Raw genomic sequence first — 15,986 nt, forward strand, 5'->3', positions numbered from 1 at the left:
GGGAAGCTCACCACCATGTGGAGGCAGGATCCGGGGGCTGTCTGGCTGTCCCCTGGGTCCTCAAGCCCTCTGGTAGTTGGAGGCCAGAGGTAGGCCAGAACCCCACACTTTCTGGCAGTCTGCTGAGCTCAGAGAAGCTACCCCTGATGGAGGTCCGAACCCACCCTTTCAGGCTGTCTGCTAGGATCTCAGCTGTACCCTACCAAAGCCAGATTGTCCTGGGACCTTGGGATGGGCCTAACAAAATGGGTTTTGTATGGTGCAATTAGGGGAAGCTCACCACCACATGGAGGCAGGATCCTGGTTTGTTCTTTTAAGGACTTAAATTTTTTTATTTATGTAAAAAGACTAGCATATGATCTCTTTCACTGGGTAGATGGTCTTGAATAATCCATCCCAGAAAGGTCACTTAGTCCAACTTAATGAAACCCATGTCCTTCACATACTGATGGGATCACTGTTAGCACACGTTCAGCCAGTACTTCTAGGTTGGACTGTGGTGGGTTGAGCAGACTTGACAAGGGCAAGAACCCTGGCTGAATTTTCACCAGTCACTCCAGTAGACCAACTGGTGACCCATCTTGTCTTTAGACATCCAGTGGGGGAAAGGCCTATTCTGGGTTTTTGTCTGGTTTTGGGTTTGTGCAGGTCTTGGGCATGCTGTCACAAGCACTGTTGGCAACTGCCTTTTTGTGTCTGGAAAACACAGTTTCCCTGTATTAATCCATTGCTTCTGGCTCTTACAATCTTTCTACCCCCTCTTCCTCAATGAGTCCTGAGCCTAAGGAGGAGAGGGTATGATATAGGTGTCCCATTTAGGGTTGGGTACTCCACAGCCTCTTCTTTTCTGTATGTTCAATACTTGTTGGTCTCTGTGTTAACTGCCATCTCCTGCAAGAAGCAGCTTCTCTGTTGACAGTTACTGATTAGTAAAGCAGGGAATATACACAGAATGTGTTCAAAGTATTGAGTGCCTCTAAAAGGCATGCAGAAAGATTACCACATATGTGGACATTTGGGAAGATAAGTCATTAGGAGTTGTCTTAATACTATGCCCATTTAGCAGGATAATAGTAGTAGGTTCTCCCCTATAGCCTGTGACCTGTCTGGCCACAGGTTCTTGTCCTTGATAACAGTGCCAGGTATGAGCTCCATCTTATGAAGCAGGCTTTGAATTGATCATAAAGTGGTTGGTTACTTCTATAACATCCATGCCATTATTGCACCAGTGGATGTATCTTGCCAAGTCAGTCATTACTGTAGCTCACAGAGTTCACAGCTGGATAATGCTGATGATTATTTTTCTCTTCTGGTAGCATGCATAGTCTTATAGCACCACAAAGGCTAACCAGTAGACATGAGGCTTCAAGGTTACCAGCTCAATTTCTCCATGTTTGTTCTACAACTCACATATGTAGTATCTTCAGCAATAGGATCTTACTGTCACATTCTGGAGGGCAGCCAAGAGCAATGGCAAGAGTCAGTATTATTTAAGGGTCTACGGGACCCTTGGTCAACAACACCAAAAGAGGGAGGCCCATTCCTGGCATTGAGCTTTTTATTTGCTAGCCTATAGTGTCTAGGGACATTGTTCCCTTGTGATAGAGTAATTACATTTAAACTCTTTTATATACATATATATTTTAAGAAGCTTCTACAGTAGTAGAAGTTTCCAAATGACTTTTTCAAAAGGCCTTGTGTTACTTATCCCTCCCCATACTCCCTATCTTCCCTATCTTGCCCTGACATTCCCCCCCATTTAACTCTTCCTATCCCATTATTCCTCTCTCTCCCTTTATATCACTGCATTTTATCTTTGTAATACCCCATGACTTCTAGTTTCTTGTCCTCTATGAACTTTCCAGTTGAAAAGTATTTAAAGATTGAAAGCTAGCATCCACATATGAAAGTGAATATACGTATATTTGACTTCCTGGGTCTGGATTACCTCACTCAGGATGATAGTTTCCATTTCCATCCATTTCCCTGTAAATTTATTATTTTTCTTGATAGCTGAATAGTAGTCCATTGTGTAAATTTATCATATTTTCATTATCCATTCATCAGCTGATGGACATCTAGATTGTTTCCATTTCCTGGCTATTGTGACTAGAGCAACAATGAACAGGGATGATCAGGTATCTCTGTAGTAGGATATAAAGTCCTTTGGGCATATGCCCAAGAGTAGTATAGCTGGATCCAGTGGTAGATCTGTTTCTAGCTTTTTAAGGAACCTTCACACTATTTCCATAGTGGCTGCATCAGTTTGCATTCCCACCAGCCCTGAATAAGTATTCTCCTTTCCCCACATCCTTGTGAGCATTTGTCATGATTTAAAAAAAAATCTTAGCCATTCAGACTGGGGTAGTTTCAATTTATATTTCCATGATGGCTAAAGACATTGAACATTAAAAAATTCTCCACCGCTTAATGTTTCATCTTTTAAGAGTTCTCTGTTTAGTTCCTTGTTCCATTAAAACACTTTTTTTTGATCTTTAGTTTCTTGAGTTCTTTGTATATTCTAGATGCTAACCGCTAACCATAGCTGACAAAGATTTTCTCCCATTCTGTAGACTGCCTCTTTGCTTGACATTTTCCTTTGCTCTATTCTTGAGTTCTTTGTATATTCTAGATGCTAACCCTCTGTCAGATATATAGCTGATAGATATTTTTCCCATTCTGTAGGCTACCTCTTCACTTGAATGATGGTGTCCTTTGCTGTATATAAGATTTTAGTTTCATGAGGTTCTATTTGTCAATTGTTGGTCTTAATGTCTGTGCTGAGCAGTGTCCTGTTTAGAAAGTCACTTTCTGTATCTGTAAGTTCCACTGTATTCCTTAGTTTCTTCTCTGTTAGATTTAGGGTATCAGCTCTTATGTTGATCCTTGATCCAATGGGAGTTGAGATTTGTACAGGGTGAAAGATAGGCATCTCATTTCTTTCTTCTATGTGTAGCTATCCAGTTTGACCAGCACCATTTGTTGAGGATGCTGTCTTTTCTCCAATATGTATTTTTGAAGCATTTGTCAAAAATCAGGTGGCTGAAAAATTCTGGGTGGACTTAAATATGGGTCCTCCATTCTATTTCATTGATTAATGTGTGTGTTTATGCCATTACCATACTGTTTTTATTACAATAGCTCTGTAGTATAATTTGAAATCAGGGATGGTGATGCCTCCAGTTCTTTTTATTGTGTAGAATTGTTTTGGCTTGTTGTGTTTCATATGAAATTTGAGGTTATTTTTCCAATTTCTGTGAAGAATTGTGTTGGAGTTCTAATGGGGATTGCATTGAATGTGTACAATGCTTTTCATAGGATGACCATTTTTACAATATTGATCCTACTGATCCATGAACATGGGAGGTCTTTTCATTTTCTGGCAGTGTTTTACGGGTTTTGTTATACAATCTTTCTATCTGCAGTTCAGAATTCAGTCTCCTATGCTGTGCCCCACATCTCCAAGCCCCTGTGAGACAATGACTGGACTGCTCTTGGTGTACAGTACTCCTGGGGAGGTGTCCCTATTCTCTACATTATCAAACCTTCCCCAAAGAAATCTCCCAATGAGTGTTTACAAGTATAGAAACCCACTTCGCAGGCAGGAGCAGCAGGGGGCCCAAACATCAGCGGGCCCTGTGGACCACTTCCAGAGGCTTCTGTTAAGGATAACAGCATCTTCCAAGAAAGAGGAGTGGTTACTGCCATCCCCAGATGCTCCATTGAGAAAGCCCTTTAGATGTATAACCACATACTGCCAGGTAGCACTTCAGTGTAGGCTGAGAAGCAAATGAGGGAAATAGATCCTCTTTTGTGGGTAATATGAAAGTATCTGTGTCAGAGTGGTCAGAATGACGTGGAGGATGGAGAGGGGAGTGGAAAATAACAAGTGGAAAGTGGAGGCTTTCTAAAGCACATCTTATTAGCCTGGTGTCTGGAAGACTGCAATGAAAAGCAATCTGTCATTTCACTCTTTCATTTCGCTGCCCCTTGGTGTCATCCTTCAGGTCTTCCTGGAAGAAGGGGTGGGGTGCTTTAGGAGTGTTTCTGGTAAGAGGCCATGTTAACTTAGCCTATGATTATCTCTTCCACCTGGGTTCAGGCAGCTCCCCCAGCAGGGTGCACGTAGCGCACCCAATCTCAGTTAAACACGGTCGTTTTCAGGTGTGGGAATTTGGATGTCTCGGACAATGGTGTAAACTCAGGTCAGACTTCACTAGCTTAGCTGCGCGATCCTGATCCAGTCAACAAAGGTTCTCTGAGCTCTTCTAAATGTGATGAACCCGGTGAGTCCTTGGGTGACGTTCTCCACTGCTGCACCTTGATTTTAACACTAGCCAGTCAGGATGGCACATTGACCTGCAGATCCTGCAGATCACCTGTGGACTTCAGATACTCCACTTCCCGGCACCAGTTCCTTTAGCTTCGCCAGAAATAAGGTCATCTGGTTTTGGAGGGGCGGCTGTCTCCTCTCGGCACAGGGCAGCGGCGCTTGTGGTGTTGGTTTCCGCATTGAACTTGATGCTGTGATTTGAATCGAGCGATTGGTTTAAAGGGACCGTCTGGCCGTGTGTGTATCCCTCGAGTTCCACTGCAGTGCTAAGTGTAGGAGCGAGGCGATTCAGGGAGGGAGAAGGGAGGGGCGGGACGGAGAGAGACCCGGAGGAGAGCCAGGAGCGGAAAGCACCGAGATACTCGGGGAGGACACCGAGCAAGCCCGCCGCGGCGCAGGGAGGGGGCCGTGGATATATATAGAAGAGGGATCGCGCTGCGGTAGCACCTCGCCAGCGAGACGGCGGGAGCCGCGGAGGGCGCAGGCAGGGGAGTTCCGCGTGCTCCCGCCGCGCGTCCCTGCCCCCGCTGCGCCCTACTCTGTCCCGGGGCGTCGGGGACCCTGAACCCGCCACGGTGCGCGCTAGCCAGAACGGGCTCAGTCCGGACCGATCGCACGGGTCCGCGCGCCCGTAGGCGCGCCTCTGCTCCCCTGCGCCCCTGCTTCAGATGGGACTGGCTCTCCTGTTTGCAAAGCCAGGCCCGCAGGGAGATGTGCTGAGCCGTAGCCAGCGGCTGGTGTGTCCCGGACGGCCTGGACCGCGGAGTGCCAGCTTCTGGGTCCACATGAGCTCTCCCAGCAGACCCAGGTAAGAACTTCCCGACCTTCCTGAATCCCAGGAGGAACATACCTGGGAGTAGGCTGAGGCTGAAGGAGCCCAATGGAACTGAGGGAATATTGGGGTGGGGGTGGGGGTGGGGGTGCTCTTTGCTTCCTTCCCAGTTTTCAAAGTTGCCATAGGGCACGGTAAAGCTATTAACATGGATTGTGGCCTGGCTGTTGTGTCCAGCACCCAAGAATTGGTGTCCCCAGGAAACCACCAGGATGGGTCCCCTCCATCAATTTCCGGAGGTGGCCAGCTGGCTTCTTTCTTCATCCAGTGCAGGAGATGTGCTCAGAACAAGTGGTCACCCGAAGGTTGGGGCGTGGAGATTTTGTCTGTTTTGTCCCACCTTTCTAACAAAGGTTTGAACTGACTGTACCGGCTGTCCCTGTTCTGTGCAAAGCTTCCACCACCCCACCTGACCGTCCATCCATCTCACACACAGTACACCTGCACGGTGCAAGTTGAATTCAAGACTTGGCTGAAAGGCACATCATGGGGTCCCTAGTGAGACTAGGGAGAGACTACACTGTTTCCAATTTCTTCATTGATGGGGGTGGAAGGTTTAACAGTTGGAGGGTGCCTTGCTTTAGAAGCAGGAATTCATGGAGTCCCCTCCCCTTCTAGGAAAAGCAATCACTCTTGCTTGTGCAGATGGAGGTGTGGTCATTAGAACAAAGTTGTTATGGACCAGACTTGTTTGAACCTATCCATAGTCTCATGCCTGGAGAAACTTCATTCTTCACACAGTTCCTCAGCAGGGTGCATGTGCCTTGGAGATAACATAGACTGATACACTTACTTGCATACACACAGGTGTGATTTCCCATGAACTGGGAGCATTTGGGATCAGCAGCTCTACCCCAGGCCCAGCAATTACATAGCACATATGCTTGGAAGATTCCTAGATTTTTTTTCCAAGGAAATCATCTTATAAAGGCTTGTAAAAAAATAAAATCAAATGTTTTCATGACAGCAGCAGATGTAAGACTCCCACCACTCCAGGCAAAAACAAAGAAATTTGTGCAGGGGCTGAGCTAGCTCCTCTGCTAATGCTTTCACAGCCACATTCCCACCCCAGGGCTCTTCAGGAGGGGCAGATCTTAGCTGGGGCTCTCTCTGTGAATTTAGAAAATTGAATATTGGAAGCAAATTAAAAATACTGCATTTCTACCTCCTCCTCAAGATCCCCCTTTTTGCCATAATTTGATAGAAGCTCATTGGGAAGAAACATAGAAGTAAAAGCTCTGTCTCATGTCTATCTCTCAGCATTTATAACATTGGATGGCATAATATAGGCCTGTGGATTCCTATTGAGCATTTCGGTCTCATTCTCTGGTTGAGTGGAACATTTGTTTCCTTGTTCAACTGTGCCTCCCACCTATGTTCCTCACTTGAAGATCGTCTGTTTTGATCATAGTGGCTGTCCTGATCCAGACCACCATTGTGGCTTCTCAGAACTTTCAGTTAACTGCCTTTGATGATATACTGGGAGGTCACCAGTGACCATCCTCTGGACTCACTTGGTGACTGGCTCTGAAGCTCTTGTCCTTACGTTGCAACTTGGGTGGAGAGTTCTGTTAGATATCATTGCAACCCAAGTGATTCAGGGTCTCAAAAAGCATGTTTAAAGTTCTGGCTTCCCACAGGCAAACCCTCAAAAGTTTTATGAATTTGTAAATTTGGCAGTCATTTGGAGGTAGTGTGGAAAAGAAACCATTATGAAGAACTGATCAAAATGTAGCCAAATTGGGATGCCGTTGTAGGGTTCAATTTGACATTGCCATTAAATGTACATGCCAAATAATGGTTGCTTGCTCAGCTGTCTTCAAGGATGACAGATCTTGAATGAAATCACATCTTAATAAGGAGGTGCCATTGGTCCCTGCTACTGCCTTCCAGCCTTTGCTCTTGGACTTCGGCTGTCATGGAATGTCCTTGCAGATCTGCCACTGTAGACTCCCATCTTCCACATCTGCAGTCTGTGGACTTGAAACTGGAATCACCGGCCCCAGACCTGCAGCTGGTTGCAGAGGCATTTCCAGGGCTCTGTTCCTGTTGACTGCTGCCTTTGCACGAGTGGTTTGTCGTTTTCAGCCATTTGTGGCTTTGGATTGCTGTCTTCAGTTCTGCTACCAACGGCCTGACAAAGGGGGGTGCTTATACTTGGGGTTCTGCTGCGGTATAGCCTCTTCTTGTTTTAGTTTCCATGGATCTTTCTGAACAATTGGGCTCTTTTCTTTCTTCTTGTCATTCCTTCTGTTTCGGACCTGTGGATAAGTACACCAGGGACCACATTTAAAAAGCAATAGATTCTCTGTCTGATCTAGCATCCTGATGTGCACAAATCAGAGACACTGCAAAGTATCTTTCAACCACTGGATTCTGTATACCCTTTATTTGGGAATATGTAAGGCTCTGGCTTCCACTGCATGCCTCAGAAGCCTATATGTGTTGTAGCTACTGGGTGTACACTGCACAACCACATGAATGGATGTTGCTAATAAGAGGCAGTAGATAGGAAAACTACTACAGCAAAGAGTGGGTGGGATGTCTCAGGAAACCAAATCTGGAAGAAACACAAGCTTTTAAGAGGGTCACCTTAATTTACCAATACCTCAGTGTGTGTGCACTTGAAAATAGAATTTATTATATGGAGGAAACAACTGGCAAGAGATTTGTGCATGGATCTGCAAGATAGTCCCTAAACTCCAGGAATGTAAGTTATTTTCTAGAGTGGCTTGGTTTTGATGAATTTGAGAGTTAGTGATCCCCTAACCCCCCTTTTCCCTATGCATTCTCAAACCAACAGTGAAGTTTTGTCTTTAGAGAAGAAGTTTCCAAGGACCTACATTAGGCAAGAAGAATACCACCTGTCAGTCCCAGGTACCACCAGTTAGGAACTGTATTTTAAGCATATCGAAGGGCCCACAACATGAGTTGGTTTCAACAGCTGTAATAGCATGCCTGATCAACTTGACTCCTTTGGTTTGAAACCTGGTCAGATGATGGGACCTAGCTGAGACTTCAAACCCATGAAGCAGGAAGCATTTCTCTCCTCAGAGTCCTTATGGGGGCTTTTATACAGCTCTGGGGCTCCTAGTGAAGGAGATGTCTCTCCTTTCTGAGACAGAATAATAACAGGATTCATTTGGAGGTGGCTGTGAACTTCAAGGTTCAGAATTGGAGAGGTTAAGTTGAGCTTTTATTGCTTTTTTGAAAAGCCTTAATAAAAATTGATTTGTTCAAAACACAAGACCAATGATGTACCACCTGCAGGCTCCCCTCCCACTATGCGCTGCTGAGCCCAATGAATACTAAACATATTTAGCCAGGGGAAGGAGTGGGAAAAAGGCTTATCTCATTCAATCTTACTGATCTCTGAAATGTCATCTTTCTAGACATCTTCAGAGTTTGGGCTTGGAGGAAGGGGTACGAGATGAAGTTAGGGGTGGGGGTGTGGAAGAGCAATTCTTAGAAAAGTTTGTGAGGGCCTAGGACATAGGCTGTCCCAGACCAGAGCAGCTCAGGTGAAGGAGTTGCGGGCATGGGAGGAGAATGGGTCCTAGGAAGGAGAAAATGAGAAGTGACATAGAAATGCTGGAGGAGAAGGTAGGAAAAGAAGCATGCCACATAGGAGGAAGAGAAGAAACAGGCGGGGCAAGAGGAAGATGGAGAGAGGATGTACAAGAAAAATCCAAAGAGACGAAAAGAGCAGAAGATGAGGGGAAGCGGTACCTTGCTGTCAGGTTACCTCCCTCAGCGTTTCTCTCCGGCACAGGAAGGAAGCCAATGAGCCAGTGGAACAGTGTGGTTGTGCATCGGAGGCTGGGCACTGAAGCTGCCAAGCCTCAACCCCTCACGGTGGCTTGTTCTATTTTTACATTTTGCAGAATTGAAATTAAACAAATGACCCTGTGATGGCGTTTTCATGAAGATTTTATCCGGCACACCCACACAGCCAGTGCCGGTGGCTGAATATTTAGCATAATATTCTATCTAATCAGATAAAAAGTCATCCTCCAGAGTGTGGCAGGCATGAAGCCGGGGCTTTGATAACAGCCCCCAAAAGAACTGCTTTGATGACAGTGGGTTAAAACTAGAAAGGAACTTTGTTCTCTTTCTTGCTTGGCAGGAAGAACAAACAGAATTTAGCATTCCCTTCTCTGGATTAGACTCCAGCGTTTGTGAGACTCCTCGGTCCAGTTCTCCTTGGAGATCTTACTGGTGGGAAGGGGGAAAACTGGCTCTCTTTGGCTGAAGCTGCCCTGGGTAGAAGCCGTGCTTGGAATCTGGGCACTCGCTGGCTCGCTCACTTACCCTATTTCTTGGCCAGGGAGCTCATCTCTGCTGGTGCAACAGTGCTTAGGCAGGAAACTCGAGGAGGCTAGTACACATTTCCCACTTGCTATGAACACATAATAGATACTATTTCCTGATTTGGATGAGGTCTTAGTCCTTTAAATCTTAGAAGATCTAGTAACAATTAAATATACATTCTTTCACATAGAACCAAGGCATGTTAACAGACTAATTAATCGGACCAGGTTGGCTGGGCAAATGCATCCATGTAAGACTATTTAGAAGACTTGTCATTGCTGTGCATACATTGGTGTTTAATAGGGTATTTATGGGCTCTTTTTCTTAATGAGTTGAAGGGGTATACAATTCCTCCTTCAGTGCCTTTAATATTGTTTTGACAAGTTCAGTATCTAGACTAGATAGTGATAAAGATTGCTACTGAGTCAGTCCTGACTTCAAAGGGAGGCATGGATTGGACTGCTTGACTCAGAAAGGAATGCTTCTTCCTGCTTGCTAGCCTTGTAGGGGCTGATCTTTCCCTTCAGAACCCCACAGGCTTCCTAGCCAGAGAATATTTCCACAGTGACTATAAAAAGGTGTCTCCGTGTGTGACTCAGGGAGCCACTGCGAACATTGACAGGAGCCATCTGGGTGTATGTTCAAAGACCCAAGCAAATGAAGGATTGATAGTCCATTAAGGGAAAGGCAGAAGCCAAATTCCTTTCTTCCTTTCACCAGGCATCAGTGTACACTTTTTCTTGGCATTCTTTCTTCTTGGCTATCTGGTTTTTACAGTGTGTCTGGTATGTCTTTAAAACCAGAACACCTTTCTATGAATGCTGGGTAAAGAAGGAGGGGTCTTCCTATAGCCCCAGCTGGCCTGGAACTTCCCAATGTAGACCAGGCTAGCCTCGGTCTCAGACATCCATCTGCCTTTGCATCCTGAGTGCTGGGCTTAAAGGTGTTCCTCCACACTGGGCTCATGTATACACTTTGTTTACATAGAATGGTGGCTATTTTACACAATATATTTAGTGCATCTGTATTTTGGCTGTGGCCTATCACGTGAGGTCAGATAGCTACTTGTGTCATTATTTTGGTACTCAAAAATTTTTGTATATGGAGCATTTCTGGTTTGGGATTTTCAAATTAGGGCTGCTCCTCCTGTTGTGAAATTTCATTTGGATCACAGCTTACCCCTTCCAGAGCTCTCTTGCACAGTAAATGATTAGTATCTACACTTGACAGTTACAGAAACTAAGGTATAAGATGAGATATAGAGACAGGCGTGATGGTACATGCCTTGTAATCCTAACCTTGGGCTGAGGCTGAGGTAGGAGGATTCCTGGGCTACATAGTGAGTTCAAGTCCAGTGTGGGATGTGCACCAAAAGCCTGTCTCTCAAAAAAAATATTCAGGATGTGAAAGATCACATAGATAGTAAATGCCACAACTAGGACTTAGCCAGTGTTCTATTCATAAGTATTATGATGTTCTACACAGTGCTTTCTGTGTAGATTTCACTCTAAAATTTCAGTATATCTCTTTCTTGTCATCCATCATTAATCTCCATCTGCAGAGAGGGATATACAAACCCTTCCTTGTAGATGTACCACCTATAAAGACATCTCCTAAAATATAAATAGCTGTGCACACGTAGTTAAAGGGATTTAGAACAGAGAGATAAACAACATCAGTTTTCTTGAGACTGACTGCCTTTTAAAAGAATTTTGGCATGCTGGTCACTGCCAAGTTACCTTGACATCTAAGTCACAGAAAATACTGTATGAAAGTTGGCACTGTACCTTATTACTAGGTTAGTTCTCCCTTTCTCGTAGATTATTCTTAAAGGTGAATCTTGCTCCATGGCTTGGTCCTGCTAAAACAGCAGTTAAGTAAGTTTCCACAAGACAAAGAAAGTATGGTATAATTTAAGGAAGACTTAAGATTCCCTTACAATTCAAGACCTTCTGTAAACCAGTATTTTCGGGGTCTCTCTTCATCTTGCTGGGCCCATTGCGTCCATCCGAACTCAGCTGGCAACAAACAGTGGAGAATGTTAATTTCTGATCTTGGCTAGTCTTTGGTCAGCATGAGTTTTGTCTGAGAAAGTACAAAGCCAGGTAACTAAAGCTGTGCTGATGGCTTTATTTAGCAATTTGACCAAACAAACGGAATAATATATTTTACCTTGTCAAAAAGCAAAAACAAGTCAGTAGAAAGAGCAAAACTATTTTCCTAGAGTGTGTGCTTACCTGTGATGAGACTAGAGAGCATGTAAAATTGGGTTAAAAAAGTAATTTTCTCTATTCCTGTCCCTTCTCCCAAAATATTCTCAAGACAGCTGCATGCCAAGGACTTAAGTGCATTATGCTAAGGCTAGGTTTTGACTCTTCTGTGTGAAGGCTGATATCTCTTAGCAACAGTCAAATTTAATTTAGGCACTGAGCCTTTGGGCTGCTCTGTATACCTGTACTGAAACAATGGGACCATGATCAAATTTGGGCAATTGATCTTGGAAAAGGATAAAAAGTGATTAAAAAAAAAAAAAAAAAGAGCCTGAGATAGGAGGCAGAAGGATGCAGACATTTGAACTTCTTATGTGTTTTATTCCTTTGTGAACAACGGAAAGAAATGAGTTAAAGAATAGGAATCCCGGCTTCTCAGAGGATGGGAAGTGCCCTCATCTGCCCTTCTTCTCTACCTGAGTACATAGCTCTATGAATTGTAGGTAGGACAGAGCGCGTCTTTCCTCAGCTTTATTCTGTGCTTGCTTATTTCTGTCATATTTTTAAAAACCATATCTTCCACTTATGTGCCTTTGGCAGGCATTTGCTAATCAAGAAATAAGGGGGTAATGGAGATACAGAATTGAAGAAGATGCAATCCTTTCTTCTGAGAGCTCATGCTCTACCAAGGAAAAGTACAGGAGTGAAAGAGCTGTGTGCCAGGTGAGCTGTGTGCCAGGCGAGCTGTGTGCCAGGTGAGCTGTGTGCCAGGGTAATGACTCCAAAGAAGTGAGAATATAGTGTCATGGGAACACCAAATCCAGAGTGAGGAGAGCAGGTGAAAGGCTTTTTCAGAGAGGTTATATTTGAGCTGTATTTTAAATGGCGAGTAGGGGTGTTGCAGATGGAAAAGTATGAAGAAGTCATTTTTCAGGGAGGGGATGGCATAAGCAAACACATGGACTCAATGTGTCTATAGGCTGTGAGTCAGGTGCTGTGAGAGGGGTGATGAGGATGGACCAGCCTGTCTGGAGGGGGCCTGTGATGGCCCAGGTGTACAGCTTGTATTTAATTGAGACTGCAGACATTTTCAGTGAGAGACTAAGACCAGATTCCTTTTCTTAAAGGAAGATAACCCTGACAGCAGTGTGGAGGATCAATCAAAATTTGGGAGCTCTAAAGTCAAAGTCATAGAGAGGGATGCTGAGGTGTCCAGGTGAGATTGCATGTGGTTTAACCTCACATAGCAAAGAAGGTTGGAAAGTACCATCTAGATTTGAGAGTAAGTTTAAAAGAGCCATAAAAATTTTGTGTCAGATGGTGGAAGCTGGGGGAGGATCAGGGAGGAGCACAGAATGCATAGGTAGGCCAGCTTGTTGTCTACGCTAGGTCAATGGCCATGACTCAAGGTAAGAGGCTTCAGAAAAGAAGCAGAGTTGGAAGATAAGGTGATCATGTAAAAATCTGAGCAGGAGAAGGATCAAAAAGGGTCATTAGATGGGGCTGAAGAGATGGCTCAGCAGTTAAAGCACTGACTGCTCTTTCAGAGGACCTGGGTTTGATTCCCAGCACTCACTTGGCGGCTACGAACCATCCTTAACTCCAGTTCCAGGGGAATCTGAAGCCCTCTTCTGACCTCCGTGGCATTGCATGACACAGGTGCACTCACATACGTGCAGGAAATATACTCATACACATAAAATAAAAATAATAAATAAAATATTTTTTAAAAGGGTCATTAGAGTGGAGATGTGGCAGTCATTGCCAAAACCAGATTCCGTAGTTGTGGGGAAAGATGACAGGGACAGGAGTGTGGCGTCATTCGGAGCTTAGGGACTAAGGTGTGAGACTTTGGATTATTACTACTGGTAATAATCCAAAGAGAAGAAAGAGATGAATGGCAGCTTATATGAGAATGAAGAAGTTTCACAGGAGAGAGTTGTTTGAATGTGGTTATTAATAGTGAAAAGCCAAATTGAAAAGAAGAGGTTGACGATATAGGAGCGAAAAGAGGCAACTCGGAGAGTAAGGTCCTTGAGAACTCATAAGAGAATTAGCGAAAGTATAATTGGAAGATTAAATGTGTATAGGGAAGAATGAAGGAAGACCAACACTTATGGCCTGTCAAGACGTGTACTGTTTTACACTTACTGAATTAATTTTTATTAAAACTCTTTACTGGAGGGGCTGGAGAGATGGCTCAGCAGTTAAGAACATTGGTCGTTCTTGCAGAAGACCCAGGTTCGAATCCCAGTACCCACATGGCAGCTAACAACTGTCTGTAACTCCAGTTCCAGGGGATCTGTCAGTGTCTTCTGACCTCTGTGGGCATTGCATGACATGGATACACTTGCCTACATGCAGGCAATACATGCATACACATAACATAAAAATAATAAATAAAAAATTTTTTTAAAGTTAAAAAAAAACCTCTTTACTGGAAAAGAGATACTTACCCTTTTTTAAAGAAAGTGGGTAAACTGCCCAGAGTGAGCCCTACTTTAAGGAGTGTGGATGCTGAGGACCATCATGAGATAACTTGTGTTTCCTCTGTGAAGAAGAGGGGGTGGAGTTTCCTGAGGGCAGAGTAGGAAGTGATGTAGAATGTTCCAGAATGAAGAAGTTCTAAAGAGTCAAAATTGTGTCATGGTGAATAGAGACAATTTCTAAACAGTGATAACACCTTGCAGGAGTCAGAATCACGCGTTCATGACACACTGTCTCATTCTTTGCCATAACCTACAAGCGAGGTGGAAAGGGCAGATGGTGTTGTTCCCCATGGTTGGGTGCATTGGGAAGACTGGCAGAATCTCAAGGCATTGAGAGTACCATTGAGCTGGATCCAGGAGAATGAAAGCTAGAAGGTGATGAGCTAGGAGAAAAGATTCCAAAGAGGCATAGGGTAAGAACATTCAAGCCATGGAGACTATGATCTTGAGATTTTCTGAGATACTCTATGAATCTAGGATGACATCTGGACGAAAGCTTTCTTCAGCAGGATACATACCAGGGATCACCATTAACTCAGACTTGCCAAATTTGTGCTACCAAAAAATTGGAGTTGCTTATTGTTGAATGGAAGGTGGTTTTCTGAGATATTTGATTTATTAGTTTTATTTTGTGTATATGTGTATATTGCCTGCATATATGTAAGCGCACCCATGTCGTGCAATGCTCATGGAGGACAGAAGAGGCTGTCGGATCCCCTGGAACTGGTGCTATGGACAGTTGTTAGCTATGGGTGCTAGGATTTGAACCTGCGTCTTCTATAAGAACAGTCAGTGTTCTTAACCTCTGAGCCTTCTCTCCAGCCCCCAGGAGATGTTTTTTAAAGGCTGTGGAGGTTATTTTTGGATCATTCATTTCCATCTGGACTAAGTTGTGGGCCTGCTTGGAAGTGCTGGGAGAAACTATACCTCATGGTTCACCAACCTAAGGCTTATGATCAGATGTAGAACCCAGTGTTTTCTTAAATATCGTTACAAACTTTTTCCGTCTTAGACCTTGGAGAGTCCAAGCCACAGGATCCTTTTTCCCATGAGCTGTATTATTTTAATTTTATATCATTCTGCTTTAAAAACACTCGACCCTTCCAGAGCACACAGCTCCTAGTTCTCATTTTATGAAATTCTGTGTTCATGAAGTGAATTTTCTAGGCCATTTCCCACACTTCCACTCTACCCAAGTAATATAATAGTTTCCATTTTCATCCAGTCTGGTATATTATGTGGCATTAATTCACTGTAAAGCCATGTGCTTTCTAAGGTCTTGCCACCAAAAGCAGGCCTATGACAGACCTGCTGAGGCAGACAAAGGCTCTGCCTGTCATTTGGGGAACAGCACCAGCAGGTGGGAGCCTTGCCTGTCAGATTTGGTTTACTAGCGGTCTCTGATTTGTCCGTCCTTACTCAGCTTCAAGTCAGCCCTGCATCTGGGTGTTGTTTATACATCTGTAGCTTGGTGCAGCAGAAAGTCTATTGTACATACAAATAGCAAAAGGAAACAGGTCTCTGAGTATCTGTGAAATATTAATACCGTTAAGAAATGCTTTATAAAATCATGGGCAAAATCTCAGCTGTGTATTTTCTGCCTGTTTGTTCCCAGAGCACTGAAGCAAGGTTTTCGAATGTCCTTTCTGTGTCATTCCTTTGTCCTTTCTCATAGGTAGTTCTGATATCCTGCCCTGTTATTGCAGGAGGAAACTAAAGGAAATGACCAGGGCTTCAAACACAATTACAGAGGAAACAATTTGTGAGGGTGTCCTCAAGATTCAGTCAGTACTTGGTCTGATGGTAAATTC

The 15,986-nt window shown here is 44.1% G+C and overlaps 1 protein-coding gene and 1 pseudogene across 4 annotated transcripts in view; one reads left to right on the forward strand and one right to left on the reverse strand.

Moving 5' to 3' along the window:
• Nucleotides 1–409: 409 nt before the first annotated feature.
• Nucleotides 410–580, reverse strand: LOC115068951 (annotated as a pseudogene).
• A 4,057-nt stretch (nt 581–4,637) lies between these two features.
• Gramd1b (GRAM domain containing 1B) overlaps nt 4,638–15,986 on the forward strand; it is a 264,481-nt gene continuing 253,132 nt past the window's right edge. For 2 of the 4 annotated variants that reach the window (XM_029560137.1, XM_029560138.1), the window contains exon 1: nt 4,638–5,141. In XM_029560137.1, coding sequence (XP_029415997.1) covers nt 5,002–5,141 — 140 coding nt within the window. In that variant the 5' untranslated portion in view covers nt 4,638–5,001. The remainder of the gene's footprint in view (nt 5,142–15,986) is intronic. The other 2 variants (XM_029560139.1, XM_029560135.1) reach the window with 2 other exon arrangements.

Source organism: Nannospalax galili, unplaced genomic scaffold, assembly GCF_000622305.1.
Source record: "Nannospalax galili isolate Female #2095 unplaced genomic scaffold, S.galili_v1.0 scaffold229, whole genome shotgun sequence".
In the NCBI taxonomy this organism is placed as follows: Eukaryota; Metazoa; Chordata; class Mammalia; order Rodentia; family Spalacidae; genus Nannospalax; species Nannospalax galili.